This window comes from Lotus japonicus, chromosome 1 (assembly GCF_012489685.1).
Source record: "Lotus japonicus ecotype B-129 chromosome 1, LjGifu_v1.2".
NCBI classification, from domain to species: domain Eukaryota; kingdom Viridiplantae; phylum Streptophyta; class Magnoliopsida; order Fabales; family Fabaceae; genus Lotus; species Lotus japonicus.
The window spans coordinates 10,244,336-10,269,797 of NC_080041.1; the positions used below are offsets into that span (position 1 = coordinate 10,244,336).

At 39.8% G+C, this 25,462-nt stretch overlaps 6 protein-coding genes across 7 annotated transcripts; 3 read left to right on the plus strand and 3 right to left on the minus strand.

Moving 5' to 3' along the window:
• Positions 1 to 538: 538 nt before the first annotated feature.
• LOC130731590 (UV-B-induced protein At3g17800, chloroplastic-like) lies at positions 539 to 1,707 on the minus strand. 2 transcript variants are annotated; one of them, XR_009016752.1, is made up of 2 exons: positions 958 to 1,354; positions 539 to 841 (listed from the first exon to the last, which is right to left on the minus strand). XR_009016752.1 is itself a non-coding variant. In XM_057583870.1 (2 exons), the coding sequence occupies exons 1-2, from the start codon at positions 1,690 to 1,692 to the stop codon at positions 541 to 543; spliced, it is 618 nt and encodes a 205-aa protein (XP_057439853.1). In that variant the 5' UTR covers positions 1,693 to 1,707; the 3' UTR covers positions 539 to 540. The 2 variants fall into 2 exon arrangements, 1 of the variants encoding a protein (XP_057439853.1); XM_057583870.1 differs by lacking the exon at positions 958 to 1,354 and adding an exon at positions 1,376 to 1,707.
• Positions 1,708 to 4,726: 3,019 nt separating this feature from the next.
• On the plus strand, positions 4,727 to 5,257 carry LOC130722155 (uncharacterized). Its single transcript, XM_057572831.1, has 2 exons — positions 4,727 to 4,978; positions 5,057 to 5,257. Exons 1-2 carry the CDS (start codon positions 4,727 to 4,729, stop codon positions 5,255 to 5,257), a joined length of 453 nt encoding a protein of 150 aa, XP_057428814.1.
• A 1,232-nt stretch (positions 5,258 to 6,489) lies between these two features.
• On the minus strand, positions 6,490 to 9,941 carry LOC130722224 (uncharacterized). Its single transcript, XM_057572925.1, has 5 exons — positions 9,576 to 9,941; positions 8,798 to 9,368; positions 8,604 to 8,684; positions 7,296 to 8,519; positions 6,490 to 7,209 (listed from the first exon to the last, which is right to left on the minus strand). The coding sequence occupies exons 1-5, from the start codon at positions 9,755 to 9,757 to the stop codon at positions 6,490 to 6,492; spliced, it is 2,778 nt and encodes a 925-aa protein (XP_057428908.1). The 5' UTR covers positions 9,758 to 9,941.
• A 480-nt stretch (positions 9,942 to 10,421) lies between these two features.
• On the plus strand, positions 10,422 to 11,727 carry LOC130733543 (PRA1 family protein B1-like). Its single transcript, XM_057585768.1, has 2 exons — positions 10,422 to 11,235; positions 11,479 to 11,727. The coding sequence occupies exon 1, from the start codon at positions 10,560 to 10,562 to the stop codon at positions 11,199 to 11,201; it is 642 nt and encodes a 213-aa protein (XP_057441751.1). The 5' UTR covers positions 10,422 to 10,559; the 3' UTR covers positions 11,202 to 11,235; positions 11,479 to 11,727.
• A 4,623-nt stretch (positions 11,728 to 16,350) lies between these two features.
• LOC130733544 (probable leucine-rich repeat receptor-like protein kinase IMK3) lies at positions 16,351 to 19,752 on the plus strand. Its single transcript, XM_057585769.1, has 3 exons — positions 16,351 to 16,728; positions 16,890 to 18,687; positions 18,864 to 19,752. The coding sequence occupies exons 1-3, from the start codon at positions 16,681 to 16,683 to the stop codon at positions 19,469 to 19,471; spliced, it is 2,454 nt and encodes an 817-aa protein (XP_057441752.1). The 5' UTR covers positions 16,351 to 16,680; the 3' UTR covers positions 19,472 to 19,752.
• A 101-nt stretch (positions 19,753 to 19,853) lies between these two features.
• Positions 19,854 to 24,559, minus strand: LOC130733545 (sorting nexin 2A-like). Its single transcript, XM_057585770.1, has 5 exons — positions 23,375 to 24,559; positions 22,534 to 22,743; positions 22,169 to 22,429; positions 20,225 to 20,311; positions 19,854 to 20,126 (listed from the first exon to the last, which is right to left on the minus strand). The coding sequence occupies exons 1-5, from the start codon at positions 24,302 to 24,304 to the stop codon at positions 20,046 to 20,048; spliced, it is 1,569 nt and encodes a 522-aa protein (XP_057441753.1). The 5' UTR covers positions 24,305 to 24,559; the 3' UTR covers positions 19,854 to 20,045.
• Positions 24,560 to 25,462: the final 903 nt, after the last annotated feature.

A 25,462-nucleotide genomic window follows, 5' to 3' on the forward strand; every position in this document is an offset into this window, starting at 1 on the left:
GGAAGAAGCAGAAGCACAGTGCTTGCCAGGGACAACGCAGTACATGGGCCGGCATTTGACGTTGGAGTCTTGGTCCTCTTGCTTGGAGATTATAAAATCAATGAATCTGATTATGTTAGGAGAAGAACTACTGTGGATATACTTGAAAGTAAATCACCAAATAAGAATGCAAAGTTGTATTTGACCAAAAGAAAAGTAAAGAATGGAAAATTGACGGGTGAATAGTCACTTTGGTCCCTAAAGTTACACCAGTCGGGCAAATTCGTCCCTATTCTTCCAAAATGGCTCCCGTCGTCCCTGAAGTTTGAAAACGTCGGTCACGTTGGTCCCTACCTCAGCTACCGTTAATAAACGTTAACAGAGATGATGAGTTGGCACGTTAAGTGCTCTGATGGCCAAGTCATTCCTCAATGTTTCTTACAACAGGCAATTCAGTCCATCAAATCTAAACAATGAATTGCATTATCAAATACCATTATACAACTAAATAAAACTAAACAATGCAAACAATGCAAACAATTGCACTTAATTGATTCAAGATTAAGATTGTTTGTGTATGTTGCAAATGGTGACATTGTAATCGCTGATGAGGGTTTCTATTTTTGTGACACTGTCATTGATTGAACCTCTTTGTTTGTGTTGCATCTCATATGCTTCGTATGAGTGAAGCTGCTTAAGCTTCTCATCATCATTTGGCCATGAATCAACTCTACCGGTTGGGTCTGGGGTTATGGAGGGTATGAGGGAAATGTTAGCAGCCATGAACTTTTGCACCACCAGTGCATACAAAATCTCTTCCAGTGCTTTCCTCCTTTCATTAGCCTTCACCTCAGCAATCCTCCTAAAAAAGTTTGCAATCCAGCACAATGGTCAACAACTGACTTGCTTGATAATAAAACTATCAGATTTAGAAAAAAGCAGAAAGAGAAAGAAGATTAAGAAGTCAGCGTTACAAACCATCTCCCTAGCACATTAAGCTATTCATGCATACTGAGTTTGTATTTTAAGCAGGATTGAAATTGAACACAGTCAAATCCACATCATGAAATGGCACACAGCTAATATCCTTGAAGCAAACAGATTTGATTGCTGAGAATTGAAGTCATATTCATTGATTTAATCAGTTTTTCACATGAGAAGAGACAGCAATCAGCAATGGCATATCACCTCGGGTTAAACCATAAAAAGTGAAATTCTCATATACCGTGAAAGCACTACACTAGACATATCCAGTTCAAACATAAAAAATACTTGACATGAATCAAACAAATTCTATTATACTTGATAATAAAATCAAAATTGCATTTGCAGGGCAGGGCAGGGCGCATAAGATTTAGAAATTAGAGAGAAATGAGAAAAGATGCAACAAACCTACCTGTACAAAACTAAATCAGTGGAGGAAGAAGAAGGATCTTGATTTTGTTTATTGGGATCAGATTCAGAATCACGGTCAGTTTGGAGCTGTTGAAGCTGTTGGTCAACCGCAGCAGGCACGAGATGCGGGTGATTGATCAAAATTTGAGAAAGGAACTGTCCAATCGGGGACTCGAGCTGAAGAGGAGCAATCTTGTTAGCGGATTCATCCGAGTCCGACGCTGCTGCTCTAACAACTAAGGACTTGGGAGACCACAATGAGCATAACTGGACTTTCATATCAGACATGCAGAAGGTAATGTGTTTACTTGTTTGCATTGTTTAGTTTTATTTAGTTGTGTAATGGTATTTGATAATGCAATTCATTGTTTAGATTTGATGGACTGAATTGCCTGTTGTAAGAAACATTGAGGACTGACTTGGCCATCAGAGCACTTAACGTGCCAACTCATCATCTCTGTTAACGTTCATTAACGGTAGCTGAGGTAGGGACCAACGTGACCGACGTTTTCAAACTTCAGGGACGATGGGAGCCATTTTGGAAGAATAGGGACGAATTTGCCCGACTGATGTAACTTTAGGGACCAAAGTGACTATTCACCCGAAAATTGACATTCTGGAAACCCAGTTAACCTAACATGCACCTGATGAATTCTGAATTCAGTTTTTGCTGTACTGCACCTTCTTTTGACACGTTTAATGCCAGCACTTCTTTTTTTTCTGTTTTTTTAATAAACACATAGGATACTAGGATAGGACTCACTCACCCACCTTTTACAAGTTACACAATTTAAAAAACCTATCATTTCCAGAAGAGAACAAAAGTCGAGAAACAAATAAAAGAAGAAGGGAAAAAGAAGGTAGAGAGAAGAAAACGTTTTGGTTATTTTCTATCTTGTTTTTTTTTGGTATCCTTTGTAATTATTCCATTGGTTGAAATACCCATTTATTCAAATATATAACTTTTTAATGTGATAAAACTCTCTTGGACATTACTATGTTATACACAAACTTTGAATTTTTGTAGTAAAGTTTAAGTTTACATTAAATTATATATACAATCGATTATGTATACTTCGCGTACAGCGTACTCGTACCATGTACCGAGAATGATAGCTTAAGTGGTAAGAACTAAGGATATACGGGTGGGGTGAGATGAAGGGTGAAGGTGTGAAAAACGACTAGAAGGGGGGTTGAATAGCGTTTTCAATATAAAAACTTTCCCCTTAAGATTTAAAGTAAATCTTTTCGGTTTCTCTGATATAGATGGTGCAGCGGATAAAGATAGAGAGAAGAGAAAAGCACACAAGTATTTTATCCTGGTTCACTTGATAAATCCCTCAAGCTAATCCAGTCCACCCGTTAAGGTGATTTCTTCCTTCTTAGAATGAAGGCAATCCACTAATCAGATAATTGTTACAACTGCACTTGAAACCTACAAGTGACTAACAATACACTGACTTAGCTATCACTAAGATTCACTCTCTTAGTCTTCTCTAGGATCCGATCAACCTTGATCTCCTAAAGGAATCACCACTAAGATTCACTCTCTTAGTCTTCTTAAGGATACTGACCTACCCGGTCCCTTAAGGAAAATCAAACAACTGTTTGAGGTAGGTGTTTACAAAGGTTTGCTTCTAAATAAGCTGAGTGTAAACTAAATAAGAACAGATGAAGAAAGTAGAGGCTTGAATCTTTTCTTGTATTGCAGCTCTTTGTTTTTTCTCTCTCTCTTTCTTCTTTTTTTCAGCCTTTTATAGTCCAAGGTGCAAAGGATATTTCTGTTGAGAGAATATGACCGTTGGAGGGCATTTCTGGAACTTCCAGAACCTGCTGTGGCTGAACCTTGGTAGGTAGGCTTTTCAGAATAGTACACTGCTCTTGTACTTCTCGATAGAGACCTTTGCCTTTAACCATTGACTTCTGATCAGAGTTATGCTTCGTGTTGGAACTTGTGAAGCTTGGTGATCAGAGTCAGAGGGATGCTTGGATCCTCTGACCTTCGTAACTTCTGCTTCTGGACCTTCAGAGCTTCTGAACCTTCAGAACCTCTGGTCCCTCAGAGCTTCTGGTCTTCAGATCTTCTGATCCTCAGATCTTCTGATCCTCTGATCTTCTGATCCTCTGATCCTCAGATCCTCTGATCTTCTGATCCTCTGATCTTCTGATCCTCTGATCTTCAGATCTTCTGATCCTCTGATCTTCAGATCTTCTTATCAATATATCTTCTGGTGTCAGAATCAGAACCTGTTTGTCAAAACACTCAAGACAAACATTAGAGTATCATAGTTGTTCATCCACAAATAAATACTTGTTATCATCAAAACATAGAGTTGTACCACATGACCAAATCTTGATCTTACAGAAGGGTCTCGGGTTCGAACCTAGAGGAGAATGATTAATTTACTAATATTTCTAACGATTAACATTCGCTTATAAAAAAAAACCTATATGTTTGGGTTGAGTGTTTGATTGAGAATTGCAACAGGTTATTCACACCACAACATTGTAATACCCGCAACCGCAACACCTGCAACTGCGACCACAACCGTAATTTAAAACCTTGAGTCCAACGTCAAGTGTGGGTAGTTAAGCTTATGCTTAACCTTGCCCAGACTCTATAAAAATTCTGGCTCCGCCATTGATTGGAAATGCTCTAAGGCAATTTGATCATATATATATAGTGAAAGCCTTAACCCCTAATGTTTTCATCTCTACTATGTAGCAACAAGTGCCAAGTATGGACGAGTAGGGTAACAACACTTAATATAATAGAATATCCAAAGGTTCAACAAATTACATATTCAAATGACCCTATCATATAGATTGTCCATGTCATACGTGGTTGCCCGAGTGAAAGATTTCTCACAGCAAGGAGATTGCCTATAATAAAGAGGTCGTCCGTTGTGAAGATATCGCCATAATAAAAGGTCGTTTGTTCCGATCCACTAACACCGATCAATTTCAACAGCTTCATTATTTGCCTTGAAAACATTAGGCTAAATAGCACTTTTGGTCCCCCACGTTTCAAAAATGTGCAATCTTAATCCCCCACGTTTAAAAATAGCATAATGGTACCTCAACGTTTAGCTCCGTTAGCAGTTTTGGTCCCTCAGCTAATTTGCCGTTAGAAACTTAACGTTTTTGTTTGACATGGCATTTTTTTCTGATGTGGCATTAAGACTAGGAGAGAGAACCGGTTTTTAATGAGCTCACATGCCCCTCACATGATTATCTCCTTCCCCAAATCTGAAAATCACGAACCCTATTCTCATCTTCTCCCCCAAATTCCAAAATCGCGAACCCTAATTCTCTTCTTCTCCTCCAAATCCCAAAATCGCGAAACCTAACCATGGGAGGATCTTCAGCCACTCCTAATTTCAGGGATTTTGAAGCTGATTCGAGTTGCAGGGTACCTGAATCGCAAAGAAGAAATGAAGGTTATCATGGGTTGTCTGGCTTTCGCGATATTTCATCCAACTCGACTAGTTCTGAGACGAGGCGACGAGTAGTGCTGTGTGATTGTGGTGTTCAAAGTCCATTGGTGACAACATGGACTGGGGTCAATCGTGGAAGGAGGTTTTATGGTTGTGGGCTGTTTGAGGTTTGTATGGTTAATTGGTTATTGAATCAGTGACTAATTTCTTCTTCCCTGATCTGTATAACTAACTTAAAATTACAGGTGCATCGTAAGAAGGTATGCAACTTCTTCCAATGGCATGATGCTGATGATGACAATTGTAATGCTAGGGAGAAGAAGTTGATTGTTGTCTTAAACAAGAAGAATGAAGAGCTGCAGAAGAAAGAGAGGATCCTAGTTGCCTCTTTGTTCATGTCAATGTTTGTGATCCTTGTGTTGTTGGTAGCTTATGTAAGGAAGTAGAAATACTAGTTTGGGGTTAGATAAGTAAGGGGGGCAGAACATGTATCCTGTAAGTGAATGTACTTGCAGTTAGATGGGAAAAAATCCAAGCAGAAAGTTAATGTACTTCAATTTGATGCAAGAAATGAAATTTCATCAAATATGTTTGGCTAATATGTTTCTATTAAGATCAATGTTATGCAATTAAGTCTGTGGTTAAATGTATCCAAAAAATAACTTCACCTCAAAAAATAACTTGACCTCAAAAACTAATAAACTGCTACCAACATTTGTCATATATAATCAAAGTCAGCCACCAACAATGCTATATACTGTTCAACAAAGTTGGTCCAAAAACACAACCAGAAACACTACATAATTGGTCTATACCAGAAAGATACATAAATCCTTCCACAGGACAATAGGTTCATTACATGACCATCCAAAACATATATATAAAAACACCATCCACAGGACAATAGGTTCATTACATGACCATCCAAAACACTAATCTGAACACACAATCCAAAACACTACTGAGTGCCACTAATTGCTTCTGCATTCCTCTTTCTTCCTCTCCTCCTTGGTGCATTTGGCTGGGATGTTGTCGCAGTAGGTGCAGGTTGAGAATATGCAGTAGCTATGTGCTGAGGCTGAGAAGATGGAGCAGCAGTTTTTTGAGACTGGAAATTTGCTGGAGGAGTGGGTGCAGGCTGATAATTTGCAGCACCTTGAGCTGAAGATTCCCCTGGTTCAGATTGAGCATTCCTCCTCTGACCTCTAGTTCTAGTCCCCGTACCTTGAGTCCTTCTTTGTTCAGGTTGAAGAACTTGAGTATTTGCCTGTAATCAAATACAATCCACATAAGTAAATTCACAACTTTAACAAAATTTAATTGATAAGCACAATTAAATTCATTACCTGATTGCCTCCTACTGGGATTGTCCTATCAGCTGCAGTTTTACCTTTGCAGGTTCTCTTGTTGTGTCCAGGCTCTCCACACCTTCTACATCTCACAGTGGAACTAATCCTCCTCAGCCTATTAGGGTTCCTAGGCTCATCATTTGCTTTGTTCCTCTGTTTTTTAGGCCTTCCCGGGGCCCTCCTCACATAAGGTGGATTTAGAGGTGCAGCTTCCACTTCTGGCCATAATTTGGGCCCATTGTTTGGGAGGATTATGTGGGAGTAGGTATTCAGAAATGTGTGCCTTCTGAAAAAAATACAAACAAGTTGTTAGTTCTTAACTTTGTTTATCAACATAATGCAGTATTAATTAAGACAAAATTGATAGTTCTTAACCTGTATGCCATGTCCACATAATTCTCTGGAACATGGTGATTATACCACATATAAGCCAGAGCATGCACACAGGGAATCCAAGTCAGGTCCCATCTCCTACAAGCGCATGACCTGAGAGCAACATTGACAGCATACTTATCCTTGTCCCTCTCAACTTCAAATAGTCCATGTACAGTGTCACCATTCCAGTTAGGTCTCCAGCCTTCTGAATAGTCCTTTATTGCATCAAGCTTTTTCTGAATCAGTGGACACAACTGACTATTTCTCCACCTAAGCATTAGATCATTCTGCTTCACAATGCGATTGGTGAGGTAAAATTTGAGCCCCTCAAGCAGAGTAATAATAGGCTTGTCTCTATGCTCCAGGATGGTCCTATTAAATGCCTCACACATGTTGTTAACCTGGAGATCACAGTGTGTGTGTGTGCTATAAGCTGATCTTGTCCACATCTTAGGAGGTACATGCATCATTTCCAGCCAAGCATCTTGATTCAATTCTTTCATGTTGTCCATAGCATTTTTCCATTGTGGTTCTGTGCTAGCCCTTGCAGCAGCCCATAAAGCATTCTTCAACTCTTCTCCTGGGAACCTCTTCCTGAAATTACTGTATAAGTGTCTGACACACAATCTGTGTTCAGTATCTGGACCCAGTTCAGCAATAGCAGGCACCAATCCCTAACAATAAAAAAAGTTAATCAACAAACCACACAATAAAACTAAAGGCTAAATTTAAATGAGACTAGAGGTAAAGAACCAAATACTTTTTGCTGGTCAGAGATGAATGCCCAATTTTGAGGTTTAACACTATTCAGATCATGTAGAAGAATGTTCAAGAACCAAGTCCAGGAATCCTTAGTTTCAGCTTCCACTACTGCAAATGCTATTGGAAACATTTGGTTGTTTCCATCTTTGCCTACAGCTGTGAGAAGTTGACCACCATACAGTCCCTTAAGGAAGCAGCCATCCAACCCAATTAAGGGTCTACAATGCTTGGCAAATGCAGTCTTAGTAGCTTCAAAGCAGACATAGATCCTCTCAAAGACTGGCCCATGTACTCCCACTGCTGATTTTATAACGACTGTGGACCCAGGATTGCTTCTCAGCAATTCAGCAGCATACTGCCTCAGATGACTGTATTGCTCCATACTTGCACCATGCAACATCTCCAGACTTTTCACCTTTGCCCTGTAAGCCTTGAACCTCCCTATCACAATGCCCCACCTGAGCCTTGCCTCCTCTATCAAGCCCCTCACTTTCAGATCTGGTGTGTGTCTCAGAATTTGCATAAATTTCTTAGCAAGCCAAAATGTCGTTGCCTGCCTGTTAGTGGCTAGCCTGCAGCAATTATGGTTGTTACAGAAGCTTACAATTTGCCATGTAGGCCTTGAGGGAGTCTTGCTTGCTCTCATGTAGAATGGACACTCATCAACACATTTAACCACCACCCTCTTTTTATCATTTTTTGTTATTGTCAGATTCTTCTTCGTTTGAATTGCAAAATCCTTGACAGCATCTGTAAACTGATCTTTGTTGTTGAAAGTCATACCTAACTCAAGGTGGACAAACTCCTCATCTGCAGTAGGCTTGAACTTAGGATATTTCCTTGAACCTTTTCCTTCATCATCACTTTCTGATGGACTTTCTAAGTCCTCAGAATCACCATCCTCATCTTGAAAGTCCTCATATGTACTGGGCTCCTGGTTACTTGACTCATTCACAGCTTGTGTATATGGCTCAGTAGAATCTTCTGCAAAAGTTGGATCTGGAGTGGCCTCAGGTATATTCAACAGAGACTCTTTAGGAAGCACGCAGAGCCAATCCCAATCTTCTTCATAATCACTGTCATCCATTGAAAAATCAGAGGGTGTGTCTTCATCATCTGGATCAAATTCAGCATCAGAATTATCATCTTCATCACTGAGAACAACCTGACTGGACTTTCTTTTTCCCTTATCTACCCCCTTGTCTTTTTCCACAACATCAACCTGTTCATCATAATTTAATTTACATAACTTACATAAACAACTTAAACATAATTTAATTCATAAATTGTCTCATAATTTCCTTACCTCGGCCTCCTTGTCTTGAATAATCTCAGCCTCTTTGTCTTGCACTACCTCGGCACATATTCCCCTTTCAGATTGAAGAACCTGAGGATTATCATAAACATTAACACAGGATCAAGCTATTTTTTCATGACAAGTTAAAGATTATATTAACTTTATTTCAACTTAGACAAAAATTTCATTCATAATTTCATTACCTCAGCCTCCTTGTCTTGCACTAACTCAGCCTCTTTGACTGTCTCAGTCTCCTTCTCTTGAATTACCTCAGCATCAAAGTCTTGAACAACCTCAGGAAGCTTGTCTTGTACTGCCTGAGACTCAGCTTCCTTCACTTGAACAGCCTCAGTTTCTTTGTCTTGCAATACCTCATCATCACTATCAGAATCAACTTGCAACACATCAGGAGTATCTTCAGCACTCTTGTAAGCAATTAGAGGAACAATATCTGCCTCTTCCACTATGTGTTCAACATATAGATCAACTTCAGCTATATCTTTAACATCTTCAATGAATTGTCTAACCTCTTCATCATTGGAAAGTGGACTAAAGCTGACAGAGCCATCACTTTGAACATGCCTATACCACAAACATTTGAACCTGGCATATCCCAGATATTTTACAATCTTACCCAATTCAATGGATGAAATGAGATCCACATCATACGGATGCCAGACTTCGCAAAGCCCACTTGGATAGGGCATAGTTGGGTCAAATGTCAATTCACCCCCATGATACACACTCATGGTTATCTTATGGGGAGCAGTAGGCCTGCAGAAGAGACAATACAATAGAATACAATAAACTTTGTAAACTTTAGTGGAAGAGGGAATCTCGTGGACCACATGCAAGCACAAAGCAGAGAAAAGGATAGAGAATCTGACTAGGAAAGGCACCTACTTAAATAATATACATCAATGCACTTAAATCCTTCAACAACCATGACTCACAAGATAGAGAAAAGGATAAAATATATACCTGGAAACATAGTTTGCGGGCAAATCTCCATTGAGCCAAAAGTCCAATTTTGAAAACGGAGTTTTCTCTGGGACCATCTTCTCTGGGACCACCGTCTCTGGGACCACCGTCTCTTTTGTCGGAGTTTTCTTCTTTGGCCTTCGAGGGGTCTTCTTCGACACACCTTTTTTGTCGGTCGCCATTTCCTTCCTCTCGATTTTGCCTTCGGACCACCTTCTCACCACCGATGACCTTCTTACCCAGAAACCGTCTTCTCACACTCGCAATCGCAGTTCCTTCACGACCGCCGGGCTTCGTTCCTCTCGATTTGGTCGTCACCGTCGCGATTTGGAACCAAGTTGCAATTGGGAATGGATTAGGTTAGGATAAGACTCACGTGATCCTCACATGTTATGTCTGAATGCCACATCAGAAAAAAAAAATGCCATGTCAAACAAAAACGTTAAGTTTCTAACGGCAAATTAGCTTAGGGACCAAAACTGCTAACGGAGCTAAACGTTGAGGTACCATTATGCTATTTTTAAACGTGGGGATTAAGATTGCACATTTTTGAAACGTGGGGGACCAAAAGTGCTATTTAGCCAAAACATTATCAATTAACATTTTCAAAATTAAGTAGGAGACGAAGCTCAACTTTTGAGTCATTGTTCCATTCTTCCAATTAGTAAACAACAAATATAGTCACTTTTGAATCCATAATGTCTTGTAAAGGGAAAATAAAATTAAAAAACAAAATTGGTGGATGTTTTCCATATTACTTTTTTGGCAGTGAATTTTCTGTAAATAGATCCAACCATTCCATATTAGCAATGTTATATTTTAGAGCAAATTAATTACTACCACTTACCACCACCACATGCTATCATAAACTCATAATAACGCTTCTTGCTCCCAAACCCAAAAAGCCCAATCACAGAATCTCCATTGTTTTCTCTCTCTATCGATCCACAACCACGCGCGGCGATCGGAGAATCACGCGCCACCATGTCATCCCCACCGACACTCCCCGTTTCCACCTCCCAATCCAACAACAACGCCGCACAATCCCAACCTCCGATCGCAACCCCAGCCTTCCGCAACTTCATCACTCGCGTCTCCACCACCCTCCGCCAAGGCTTCTCCTACCGCCGCCCGTGGTCGGAGCTCGTTGACCGCTCCTCCTTGTCACGGCCTGACACCCTCGCCGAAGCGTACTCTCGGATCCGCAAGAATTTCTCATACTTCCGTGTCAACTACCTCACCCTCATCGCCATCGCGCTCGCGGTGTCGCTCGCTACGCATCCGTTCTCGCTGCTTGTCCTCTTCGGCCTCCTCGCGTCGTGGTCGTTCTTCTACCTCTTCCGCCCTGCAGATCAACCCGTCGTCCTCTTCGGCCGCACGTTCGCAGATCGCGAAACCCTAGGGATCCTCGCCTTGCTCACAATCTTCGTTGTTTTCCTCACCAACGTTGGATCGCTCTTGATCTCCACTCTCATGGTTGGCTTGGCCATCGTCTGTGCGCACGGCGCGTTCCGCGTCCCGGAGGATCTCTTCCTTGATGAACAAGAGCCGATGAACACTGGATTCCTCTCGTTCCTCGGCGGTGCTGCTGCTTCCGCTGCCGCTCCAGCAGTCGCGCGCGTTTGAACGGCGGGATCTGTTGCCGGTGGAGCGTTGTGAGGTTGGTTGTTCCACCTATCTTGTTGTATTAGGCTGAATTGAAATTTGTTACAGAGATATTCTTTGGCTTTTGTGATCTAAAGCGAATTGGTTAGGGTTTAGTTCTGTATGCAAGGAGATTACTGTGATATCAAATTATCAATTAATGCAGTTTAGTTACCGATTTTTCGGATCTGAATTTGCTTGTGCATTTTTTAATTTCGTTGTTCGTAATCGTAATGAAACGTTTTCATTGTTGAATCAGGATGTGATGTGAGATTCAGAGAATGAGGAAGGTTTTTCGATGTTAACGTAAATGATAGACTCCTGTGAAATCTGCTATATTTTGTTATCGATTGTCGTTATACATTGCGTACTTATTCTAGTTTACATGATCAGCTATTCAAGTTTCTGGAAATCTTATATGGTGTTGATTGTAATATAGGTAAATTGGGGTTGGAAACATGTGTGGCTTTCAATTTAGGAAGAAATTCTGACATGTTTTGGGTTTGAATTTTGTAAGTTTACTATAGCCCCCTAGGCCCTAACATACAAGGAAATTTAAGTGGCTTTCTCTGTGTATATAGATTTTACTTTTCAGTGAAGGGGTTCGATTCTATAATTGTTGGATGCAATTGCTGGGTGAGTTTGGTGCAGCTTGGGCTAGTTTTGTTTAGATTTTCAAAGATTTTAAACCACCCTCATCATGTCACAAGAGAATGGTATCAGGCTTTGGGGTCTTTTTAGATTCTAAGTTCAATAATCTGTAGACTTTCATTGTCCTGCTGAGTCTGGTGCAGCTTGGGCTAGTTTTGTGTAGATTTTCAATGATGTTAAGCCACCCTCATCATGTCACAAGAGAATTGTATCAGGCTGTGGGGTCTTTTTAGATTCTGAGTTCAATAATCTGTAGACTTTCATTGACTAGAATGATGTTAAGCCACCCTCATCATGTCACAAGAAAATGGTATCAGGCTGTGGGGTCTTTTTAGATTCGAAGTTCAATAATCTTTAGACTTTCATTGTCCTGCTGAGTCAGAAGTCCAGGTTAGGGATGGTCATTTTATTTATTTTGTAGGCTTAGTATAAACCAAGAAGAGTTTTTGGCATGTTTTGAGAGGTTAGAATCTTCTCATCTTGACATTTCCATTTACTGGTTCTTAATTTCTCCATCTTCATTATACTATTTTGTTACTTTATTTTGGATCATGTGATCAGACTTTTTGTTATGAACTAGAATATAGAAACTAGAATCCTTAAGGAGCATTTTCAATCCATACTTAGTTGTATGCGTAATCAAATTTTTCCGGCAAAAGACACCATTGAACCCTTTACAGCATTGGAGTGTGCTACTTGCAAATTTTGAATTTTAAAGCCCTGTTGTGTATTGGTGTCTTCTGTTGGAAATGGACTCTATGCAGTCAATTTTTGGTGCAGTCACTGCAGCCAAGCAACTCGGCCATTTGGATGAAAATCCAACAACTAATATATATTGATATTATAGAACATGTTTTACATATGATTTACTAAACTCAAAAGCTGAAGAGCTTGATATGCTTGCACAAATATTGACTGGAGTCAAGTCAGATTTTGTTTTGTCCTCAAGAGTAGATATTTGCATGATAGCTAGTATCCTAAGTGGGCTTTAAATAAAAACTAGTCAGATTTTGTTGATGATTAAATTTAAACAGTACTTGTAGATGTTAATTGCTTATGCTCTCTTGTTTTCTGGTGCTGATATCGTGCAAAGTTATCTAACTCGGGTGATAGTTTTTTTTTTGAAAACACAACATAATATTAATTAACCATAAAGAAATCCAAGAGAACACCCCTCTCAAGGTAAGGCTGATAGTTAGCATTAGAAATAGGACAAAACTTTGAAAAACTCAGTTATCCACTTCTTTAATTTCATATTAAGGCCTAATTGCGTTAGACTAAGGTCCTTCTAGGTTTTCTCTAGCTAATCAAGTTCTACTACTTTTATAATTAAGCAAATTTGGTCCATTCATATGAATAAAATCAAGAATTTTTCTTTTTTCTTTAATACTTTTAGAGTTTATGAATGATTTGATATAAAAAAATAAAAAGTAAAAAAATAAAAAATTTGAAACTTAAATTTGAGAGATTTTGGTAATTTTTATTTTTTTTATTGAAATTTAATATTTTGGTTAGTAGGTTTTAATGGGAATAAGCTCTATGATGATTAAATTGATTGAGTCCCTTTGTGAAGATGTTTCTTAATAAATAAGAATTTGAGAGTTTAAGTATTCATGTGAAAACAAAAGATGAGTGGTAGACAATTCAAATGGAGAAAACAATCTTGAAAGTTGAAAGGATCTTAGAATAATAGTACCAAAAACACTTAAAGTTAAACCAAGTTCTAACCGAATGAGTAACTCAAGCAATCACAACATTTAAAAAAAAAACTGAGTAAATTGGGTGGTGATAGGTCTGGGTTAAGTGGTTGAAAGAGTGTGAATCTGATGGGTTTGTTGTGGTTTTGCGTAGCATTAGGAGCTGGTTCTTGGCTAGGAGCTTGAACGAGCCACGACTTCAAATTACAGGTTGGTGGGTGAGTTCGTGGAGGGTGAGGGTTTGTGGGATATTAGATTGAAGGTGTGTGATTGGGCGGAGGTTTGGCTGGACAATGGATGGGATGTTGATTGCTAGCGGTGTGTGGCGGTTATAGAGTGTGATGGCTTCGAAGGGGGTGAGGGTGGCAGAAAGGACAAGGGTGGGTGGCGGTGATTCTTTCGCCACCAGCTGCATCAACCCCAAACACTAGATAGACAATGGCGAATTTGACTCTGTCTACTTGGGATGCCTTTGGAAGGAAGGCTTTCATCATGAAGTACCTCCACCGACAACACCATGTGACAAAGTAGTCATTCTGCAATGAAAGCAACGTCGCCAACAACATCGCCTCATGGAACTATTCCCTCTGCAAGCATTGTATCCTCCCCACCGCCGTCTCCCGGAACCTGACAATTTCCCCTCCACTACTGCCGTCCACAACTTCAGCTTCGAGAACATTAGGGTTTGCAGGAGATGGAGAAAAATATTGTTTTTGGAGGCGGAAAATGACTTGGATCGGCAAAACTATGAGAAGGAAAAACAGAAGTGGGTTGGCGATTGTTGTTGTTGTTGTCGTTTGGGGTGTTGGCTCCCACTTGGCATTGCTGAGAGGTAAGAAGAATAGAGTGAGGATACAAGATGAGAGACGAGAGCATTAATTTGAGTACTTCATTGTTTTAATGACATGTTTCAAGGCTAAGGGTACCATGTTAGTTCAGTTTTTCTCATCGCCATACATAGATCAGTCTCCAAGCTGAAACAATCACCGTAATTAGTTAATTACATCTTCGAGGTCAATCATCTTGTATCTTAATGGAAGAGACAGCACGCGCCCCTTGTTCATGGGATTACAAAATCACAAATTGATCAGCGCCAATCCAAACATTTATCACTAATCTTTACATTAATTAAACATACCAACTTCATCAATTAAGGTTTTTGAACAATTAATAATTACAAATAATGAACCCTACACCGCTCCACTGGAAATTAAGCTTCGGAGGATGAACGACATTGTTGTCCATTTACGAGAAACGACAAGAAAGAAGGACAGAGGGTGTCGTAATGTGGTTCATGCGAACGTGATGTGGACCAATAGCTGCTGCTAAAATCCGTATAGCAAAGCATGAAAATGATGATGACTATAATAACTCTTTCCATATACCACGCCCCTGTGATCTCAGCTGGTGGAGCTTATCATTTATTGCTATAAAATACAACCTCATTTGAATCATATCGTATACGAATGAATTTCACATATGGGGTAATACCTTCATTTTAAAAGTTTGTGTTTGTCTTTATTTTTTCTTCTGAATATTCACTAGTTTTAATTGACCCTTGTCTATTTAGGGTGTATAGAACAAGAAATAAACATAAATTTACTATTACAAGCTCATAAAAATGGTAGAACAAAAAGGAAATCACATCTGGACTATCAGACAACGCGTCAGTGTCATGTTGGAGCGTCGTTTGCGATTGGTCCGGTTGCATTCACTATGAGGAGAGAAGATGTCACTAGAAATTATTGACTAGTGAGTTGAAGGGGTAGGAAAGGGAGAGCACGAGGTTGAGCTTCGTCGTCGATGACAGTGGTTTCGACTTTATCATTGTGATCTGTCGTTATTCTTCATCATTTATTTTCACAATGTCAATCCTTCTATTGTCATTTATCTTTTTGTTTAACAAAGGTGACTCTGCCATCGATGATGACATCATCGTTAACCATGGAGCTACTTGGCATTCAAGAACTTATTTGAAATTTCTAAATCTCTTTACATCCGTAAAATTACCAAAATATCCCTGACTTTCTAGTCATATAACATGAGTCAATTTTTTTCACTGACTCACATAGGGTCAGACTAGGGTGGACCTTTTATATTAGGGTTCACCAGTGCACCCAGGGTTATTTTGGACAATATGCATGTTCTCTCCCACCTTTAATTCTCATTGTCCCCTCAACTCTCTCTCCTCCCCTCCATCATATTTGCCAGGTTGCTTGGTGTCGCAACGGAGGTTGAGGTCGTAGGAGATGTCGAAACCAAGTTTATCGACAACATCATCTTCATTGGAGCCATCACCAATGATATTCGTTCTCCATTGCACTCCCGTGGGCTTAGACGACGACAGAATTTGCGTAGTATTTCAGAGGAGCGGGCGATGTTTACATTTTTTTATCATTTTATCACTAATTCAATCCTAACCACTCATCTATAGAATATTTCTAGAATTTTAAGATCCAATTGTGTTTAATCATGGTCCACCAATGAACTAATTTTAACAAGGTTCACCCAGTGTCACCCACCATTTGTATAATACGTCTACCGGGTTTCCAAACAAACAATATTATATAACACCATGCCCACTAAGGGACAGGGGTAAGCGAGTCATTTCATTGCTTTTTGTAATGTTGCGGTCTGGAACTGAACAATGCAGAAATGGAATGGACCTACACTGAAGATGAGAAGAAGAAATAGCCGTTGGGACTTTGAGGTGCGGACATGCAATAAAAGGAAGAGATTTCGAAACACACCACCATGGAACAGAAATATTAAAATACCAAACCAAAATGAATGCATAGAAGAAGAGTGTAAGGAAAAACTAGCCGTTTGTCTTTGCAATAAAACTAAGAGTGTTCCTTGTACCTCTCACCTGACACTTTTGCCTCCATTTTTTTGTTCCCAACACAAAAAAGATTCCTCAACTCGCGCTCCTTCTCATCATCATCACGTGCTTTTTCTCAGTTCATTCAACTTTTCCTCACTCTCTCTCTCTTTCTTCACTTCCCATTACAAAATCCTCATTCAACTCTTGTCTCTCCTGTTTCATTCCATGATCTGTTGTTATTCTTGGACACTCCTCTCTCCCTTCTCTGACAATACAAACATAGTGTCTTATGGACACTACTACTAGAGAGAGGAAGAAGAAGAAGAACACTAACCAAGTAATCACATTTTCCTCTTAAGTGTTCTATATTACTTTACTTCTTTGACTTCTTTCTGCTTTATTGATTGTTCATTCAGTGTTTCACTTATTCATCTTGTTGTCATGGAGAGTAAGAAGACTACTCTAACTTTATCATTTTTTGACCATGCCCTTTATCAGATTCTGCAACTTGGGATGAGAAATGCAGCAGATTGGTGCCATTGCTTTTTCTGGGTATTCTGCTTCTGGCTTTTTCTACTTCCTGTGAAGACTGTGTTGTGTGAAGAAGAGCGTTGGGATGGGGTGGTTGTGACACAGTCAAATTTCTTGGCACTTCAAGCATTCAAGGAAGAGCTGATTGATCCCAAAGGCTTCCTGAGAACTTGGAATGGTAGCAGCTATGGAGCTTGTTCAGGAGGTTGGGCTGGGATCAAGTGTGCTCAGGGACAGGTTATTGTGATCCAGCTTCCATGGAAGGGGTTGAAGGGGAGAATCACTGAGAGGATTGGCCAACTTGAAGGGCTAAGAAAGCTTAGTCTTCACAATAACCAAATTGGTGGTTCAATCCCTTCAGCATTGGGACTTCTCATCAATCTAAGAGGGGTTCAATTGTTCAACAATCGGTTAACAGGGTCTATTCCTCCTTCATTAGGTTCATGTCATCTGCTTCAATCTCTAGACTTAGGTAACAATTTTCTCACAGGGACAATCCCTGATACCTTAGGGAATTCCACTAAGCTTTATTGGCTTAACTTGAGCTTCAATTCCTTCTCTGGTCCAATCCCAACTAGCCTAACTCGCTTAACTTCCCTCACTTTCCTATCTCTTCAACATAACAATCTCTCTGGCTCTATTCCTAACTCATGGGGTGGTAGCTTGAAGCTTCAAAATCTTATCTTGGATCATAACTTCTTCACTGGAAGCATTCCTCCTTCTATGGGTACTTTAAGCGAATTAAGAGAGGTTTCTCTCAGTGGTAACCAGTTTAGTGGTGCTATACCAAGTGAAATAGGAAACCTTTCTAGGCTTAAGTCATTGGATTTAGAGAATAACCACCTTGGCAATCAAATCCCAGAAGCTTTAGGCAAATTACATAATCTTTCTGTTCTGGTTTTGGGTAGAAACCAATTTAGTGGCCACATTCCTCAAAGTATTGGAAACATTTCAATGCTTACACAGCTTGATTTGTCACTGAATAATCTCAGTGGAGAAATTCCAGTCTCATTGGACAATCTAGGTAGACTTAGTTTCTTCAATGTTTCTCATAATAACCTCTCTGGTCCAGTTCCAACTTTACTTGCTCAGAAATTTAACTCAAGTTCATTTGTGGGAAATGTTCAACTATGTGGGTATAGCCCTTCAACCCCATGTCCCTCCCCAGCTCCTTCTGAAGTTCCAGGAGTCATTGCTAAACACCATCACCATCACAAGAAACTAGGTACCAAAGACATAATTCTCATAGTAGCAGGAGTGCTTCTTGTGCTCCTAGTTACAATCTGCTGCCTCCTGCTCTTCTGCTTGATCAGAAAAAGAGGAACATCAAATGCAGAGGGAGGCCGGGCGACTGGGAGAGCTGCAGCTACCAGGACAGGAAAAGGAGTCCCTTCCATTGCCGGTGCAAGTGAAGCCGAAGCTGCGGCCGCCGGTGGTGAGAATGGTGGTAAGCTGGTCCATTTTGATGGGCCACTGGCTTTTACAGCTGATGATCTCTTGTGTGCAACAGCAGAGATAATGGGAAAGAGCACCTATGGAACAGTGTATAAGGCTACATTAGAGGATGGAAGTCAAGCTGCAGTGAAAAGATTGAGGGAAAAGGTCACTAAAGGTCAGAGAGAATTTGAATCAGAAGTCAGTGTTCTAGGGAGAATTAGACACCCAAATCTATTGGCACTAAGAGCCTATTACCTGGGACCCAAAGGAGAAAAGCTTCTTGTCTTCGATTACATGCCTAAAGGAAGTCTTGCTTCTTTCCTACATGGTAAGTCTAATATAATAGCATGTTTCGATCAACTTATTTTTCCTCAGAATCAATTTCGGAACCAGAAGCTACTCAAATAAGCTTCTCCCCATAATTGATTAGGTAGTTTGATAATGTAAACTTTGCTACCATGTTTGTTTGATTCATTAACTCAAGTGTTTTCCATTTTCCTGCAGCTCGTGGACCTGAAACAGTAATTGATTGGCCAACAAGGATGAACATAGCACAGGGCATGGCTCGTGGTTTGCACTACCTTCATTCCAATGAGAACATTATACATGGGAACCTAACATCAAGCAATGTCTTGCTTGATGAGAACACAAATGCTAAAATAGCAGATTTTGGTCTTTCAAAGTTGATGACAACTGCTGCTAATTCTAACGTGATTGCAACTGCTGGAGCACTGGGATACAGAGCACCTGAACTCTCAAAGCTTAAGAAAGCCAACACAAAAACTGATGTTTACAGTCTTGGTGTGATCTTGTTAGAACTCCTAACAGGGAAGCCACCTGGTGAGGCTATGAATGGTGTGGATTTGCCTCAATGGGTTGCCTCCATTGTCAAAGAGGAGTGGACGAATGAGGTTTTCGATGTGGAGTTGATGAGGGATGCTTCAACAAATGGCGATGAGTTGCTAAACACGTTGAAGCTTGCTTTGCACTGTGTTGATCCTTCTCCATCAGCACGGCCAGAGGTTCAGCAAGTTCTCCATCAGCTAGAAGGGATCAGAGGAATGTCAGCAAGTTCTGGCGATGATGGAGCCATGCCTTCCACTAGTGAATAAATTAGGTGTCAAGCATTATGTGTGACAATTTTTTTTTCTTCCTTCTTTAGGGGTTAACATTGTAGGGTAGAACAGTAGTGTATTATTATTCTTTGATTCTTACATTGATTTTTGCCTTTTTGAGTGCTCATGTCTTTTGTGCATACTGCTGTTAGTTTTAATTAAGTGTTTCCTCTTTACCATACAGTGTATTGCGAAAGTGAAAACAACAGGCAAGTGAGTGCAATCCTAAATTAACATATTGAAATTTTAAATTCAAAGAATTTGAACCATTCAGTTGATCCAAGTCGTTCGTTCTTAATGAAACTTATGAGCCGTTTATTGATCTAACTCGCAGTGTGAATTAAAAAATGCAGGAACCCAAAACATATCAGGACCAGAATTAGTCTAAACGTTTCCACATTGAATCTTGAATGTCTTAAAAAGGTTATGCTGCATATACAACTCTGGTTAGTTACAACTAAGTTTGCTGAAAGTTCGAAGTATTTCTAGTCTACATGAACTTAAAACTAATGAAATAAAAATCTAGTAAGTAGCATAATAAGGACAAACAAAATTTACAGCGAAGCATGTTTTAGCTGCTGTCTCTTGAGTATGTAGCTGTTTCTTCAGCTAGCTTCTCCCACACAGCAGCCATCTTCTCTGCATAACCTGCCTGTAAAATGCATGATGTAGAATAATTACTATTCTGAACCTTAAATAGAAAAGTCATATATAACAGCTTACAGAAAAGAGAAGATAAATGAAGGTTACTTGATTGACAACAAACCCTCGCAGCATGTTTTGAAAGTCGTTATGCCTCTCCCTGTCAATTCTTTCAAGCTCACTCCTATTGTTTTCCTGCAAAAATTCCAGTCACACTTGGTATTTTCACATAATGTTCCAAGATTCCATAACTATAAATTGTAATCAATGTTTCATTTTTCCATAGAAATATAGATTTGAACTAATATGAAAAAATATATATAAGTAAATCCCATATTGACCTGGAAAATAATAGAAAAAATAAGGAGAGAAGCCTATATTGACAAGAAAAAGAAAAGACCATCAAGCATGAGTTCCAATTCCCAGCAAGTTCAATCCTCAGCAATCCTCTCACGTCATGTGACTTTCATAATTCCCCCTTAGCTCCATTGATGCAACCCCAGAGAGTTCCTCGTGATCACATTCTCCGCAGTATAAAAGAAAATAGATTCAATATCAACCATAAGTGAGAATAACAAAAGATGTAGGAATGTGGTGGATTGGAGAAAGCTAGGGTATTTTGGCTTATGGTGTAGGTGAATCAAGCTAATGGGATCTATCCCTCTATTAAGCCTAAGTTAGCTGATTAAATTAGCTGGATTTTCATTATCTCTTAGGGCTTGAGGCGTTTGAGCCTGGGTGACCCTGGGCTGGTGTTATTTGTTACTGTTAGTGGGGGTTTATGGGCCTGTTTGGCTGGGTCTATCTTTAGTTTATCTTTTCTATCTTTTAGTTTGTTTTAATAATTGAGTTGGGGCTATGTCGGCCAGTGTTATTTGTTTCGTAGGGTTAATAAGAGTATTCTCATTAGGCTGTGATTATTGAGTTTGTGAAAGGGCTATACCCTTAGAAGGGATTCTCCCTTGTGAGAAGGTTTACCTTCTTGGTTCTTTTCATTAATCATATCAGTTTTATTTCAGAATTCCTATTTCCTCCCTATCCCTATTATGTTTGGGCTGTTAGGTTATTTTCAAACCAAACAGTGGCACACTTGTTAGTATCCAGTATGTATCTATGTATATCATATGAAGCAAACTTTAAAAACAGATTTTATCATCAGTACCTTCACTGATTCTAACCTGCTTATGTACAAAACCTGCCTCATCAATCAATACAAATTTGATCCAACAGAACCATGTTCATAGATTTTACAATAGACTGAGAAAACCAGAGTAATTTGACTGAAAACTGGCTGAACGGTTTAAGAAGCAGAAAAACCTTGGTATCAGTTAGAACTGGTTTTTCATATTTTTTTCATATTTTTACTCACTTCTTATTTGGAACTTACACGTATAACCTCCTCCTCCTAGCTTTTAACATATGTTGATGTTCCACTCACTATAATATCTAATGCATGCCCAGATCCGTGAACCGAATGTTTTTCGTAAGTCAATGACCAACCCAATTTTTGAAACCTCAAGATTTACATATTGAGATGGCTATAGATTTCCGTGATCAAATCTGCTATTGATTGTTGATTTTGATGGAAGCACCCTAATGCAGCCCTCAATCAAACATTTACAAATGCATTAAAATATGGTTCTAACACTATTCTTTTTTCCCTTTTCGCCTTGATACTTGCATCATAGAAAAGAAAACAATGTGAAAAAAATCCTTAACAAGTCAAATTTATTACCAATGTGTCACGATAATAATTTAAATTATGATCATTTATGATAATTCAATAGGATTTCGTTGTCAATTTTCCATAAGGGGTATGCGGGTGTCAAAAATTTAGATAATATTTCAAACTCAGTCACTAATCTATAGTGTGTCAAATTTTCTCCCTAACCAAATATAACTGTTACACATGAAATGAAAGCAAATAAAGGCATCTTCAAATATGGCAAAAAATGGAGACATGAATTCTAATAGTATACTAAATGAAAAAAATAAAGGCAGTGCTAAAAGTGAAAACGTGTTAACATGTAGGGGGAGAAAAGTTCAATGTACCTTGATTCGTTCATACTCTTTATCTGCACAAACTTTAGCATTCTCAGTAACTCTAACAGCCTCTTTCAACTCATCAATTTTCCGCAGCCTAGTCTTGTCTCCACCAAATATTTTGGATGAAGCAAGTTCAAGCTTCTCAATCCGTGAATGTAAAGAAGCTAGTTCTGTTGAGAGTGTTTGAACTGTCAACAATGCACTTGATCGATCAGAAAATGCATTGTTGACTGCTAGCATTGTTCCTAGGTATTCATGTAGTTTATCCTGCAACAGAAAGAAAATATCAATCATCAACAACAGAAAAGAGTAAGGGATTAAACAAGTAGGCCTAACAAATAAGTCACTAGAACTGGTACACTGGTACTTACCAAATGTTTGATTGTTTGTGTATTCAGCTCTCTATATAACCTGCTTGCTTTAACAGCTGCGGTCGCCACATTTCTCATGTCAGCAGCCCGTACTTGCTGAGAATCGAACATGGCTTCTTCTGTTTCAAATTTAGTAAGTTTCACAAAAGCTAACCCCAGTTCACCCATTGTTTCACCCACGTCTTGCTGACACTTGACAAGGGATTCAGCCTTCAACAAGACAATATAGATAAACAAACAAAATCAAACCTAGCAATCAAAGAAGAATTAACAACAAAAAAAACTCATTCAGTTCTTCCTCGTGACAAAAAAACACAATGTAATTCCAAATATGTCTTTGATTATATATTTTCCTTTACAAATTCACTTCTGACATTACACATTTATTACCATGCAACACTCTGATAAATTTAACATATCTTTATACTTTCTCAACAATGGCATATTTGGACAATCGGACGGTAAACTGATCAACTACTTCAAGATACTCTTTCTGACCACCTATTTTGTTCCATCAATCAATCATATCATTATATCTACATGTGTTTTCACAAATGCTACATTAGGACTGTTAACCTAAATATTGTAAATATAAACTGCCTAATGACATTATGTGCCGAATACATACAATACTTAGGCTGTGTTTGGATATCTAATGGAGAGTGGAATTCAATGAAATAAGACTAAATCGCGTATTAGATGGAATGCATTCTATGATTCTATCATATTGCAATACAGCCCATACTATTTTTATTCCATCCCTATCCATCAATCCAAAACAGTCTTAAAAAAATCACTCAATTTTCAAAAGCTCTCAACCAAAAACTGCAGAAACATAAACCTGCTGAGAAACATTGCTGAGGTTTTGCTCAAACTCATTCAAGCTGTTCTTCTTCTCCATAAACTCCTTGTCTTCCTCAACAACCAAAGGCTTGGCAGCACCCCAATCATTGGTAACAGACTGCTTCAACTCCTTGAAAATCCTGAGCAAGTCCCTCCCACCCTTAGCAGGCTGAGCCACATCACTCGAGTCCACCACCGCCAGCTCCGCCCCAAACAGCTGCCGGGGCAGCCTCACCGCCCCGTCAAGCATCCTCGACGCCATGTCGGTGGTCTTCGCCAGAGGCAGCTTCCCCTGAACCTCCAGAAACACCCTCAACTCCTCACTCTTCCCAATCACAGGGTGCGACCCGAGCTTCCTCAAATACTTCTCCAACGCCACTCTCCTCTGCTCCACAAACTCCCCCTTCTGCATCACCTGCCTCTCCACAGTACTCTTCTCCGGCCTCACCGGAATCACATACCCCCTGTACGCCTCCGACAACCTCTCCGACAGCGTCACAACCTCCCGGAACCTCCTCCGGACGCTGTACTCGGACCCGGGTCCTCCCAACTCCGGCACGTTGGTTCTCGTGGTGATAAGATACGTCTGGAAGGTATTCCCGCCGACGAGGGAGTTCGTGAGATCCTGCTCCTCTTGTGGGTCGGAGACCGAGATGTGGAGGTAATCGGAGCCGGATTGGGTGGTGGGTTCGTGGGTTGTCGCGTCGTGGCCGTTGCCATCGAACGAGGTGAAGATTGCCTCGGCGTAGGAAGGAGGGTCGAGGAACGAGTTGAAGGGGGAATCTGGGCTGAGCGGCTGTTGGAGGTGGCCGGAGGAGGAGGAGTTTCCGTCGTCGTTGAGGGCAAGTGACTCCATTCCGTCGTCTTGGGAAGCGTGAAGAGGATCATGGAGTGGTTGCTGTTGTTCGTAGTGGTCTTGGTTCATCATTTTGAGGTTGCTTTTGGGTCGATCGAATCAAAGGGTTTTCTGGGTGTGATCGGAAATGGTGGTGTGGTGGGTCATGGTGGAACAAGGTTGAAGAAGAAGAAGAAGACAGAGACTGTGAGAGCGAGTTGGGGTGAGTTGTGACTCGGTGGTGGTTATTGAGTTAACTCGGAAAGAGCCAAGTTGTGGAATCGAGTGACTGCCAGCTAACAAGTTTGAGAAAAGTTGGTTTGGTATTGCCAAGGCCAAAACAGCTTCACCTATGTTCGGATATTCATAAAATTCAAGTTAATCAGTAGATCTTTTTAGGTTACTAATGTGATCCATAATTTAGAAACTGGGGCGTGTTACATTTGTGGTATTAGAGTTTTAGTTGAGATAACAAGAGCTTTTGGGTAGATTTATTTATTTAGAATGTTTGAACTCTGAGATCGATTGATAGGGTGTCAATCGAGGGACGAGTGAGTTGACTGCTTGTTGTAATGTGTTTGTGTTTGAAAGTTGTTCGTAGGTGAAGAACCTAATATTAACTAGTAGTTGTTATATAGTTGATAGACATGTATATGGATAGTTGATATACTATATAGTCTTAACTACCTTTAATACACTCATGTTGGATGCAAACATAAGCATGAATTGGTTGTCCCGCCGTCATGTTCTTTTGGGTTGCACCGATAAGGTAGTTATTTTCCCCAATGCTAGACTCGTAGAGTTCTTAAACTCCTACTTTTTGAAACTCCCTGTGGAGAAAGGAGTTTTAAATCATTTTGGCTACTATTGTGGTAGGGACAAAGGAGAATGACGTACAAGGGTAGCGATGACTTGATGCTTTTACCAAGGATTGATGACTGGATGGAACAGTTATGAGGAGCTATTGATGATGAGGAATCGACCCTGGAAGAGTATAGCGACGTTGGAGACCATGCTACCTTCTAATTGTTTTAGTTAACCTAGTTTAACTTTTTGTTCGAATTCAAATGGGTTGTACCCACTTTATCTTGTGTCATGGTATTTGTCACTTTCGTGTTTCATTTATGGAAGTCGTAAACTTTTAATCATACCCCCATAAAATAAATCCATTGCCTTTCACTTGAGTGTTGTGATAGTTTTGTGGTTACGTTGTTTCGGTGTTAGGACAATGACCTCTTTGGTTGTTATTGT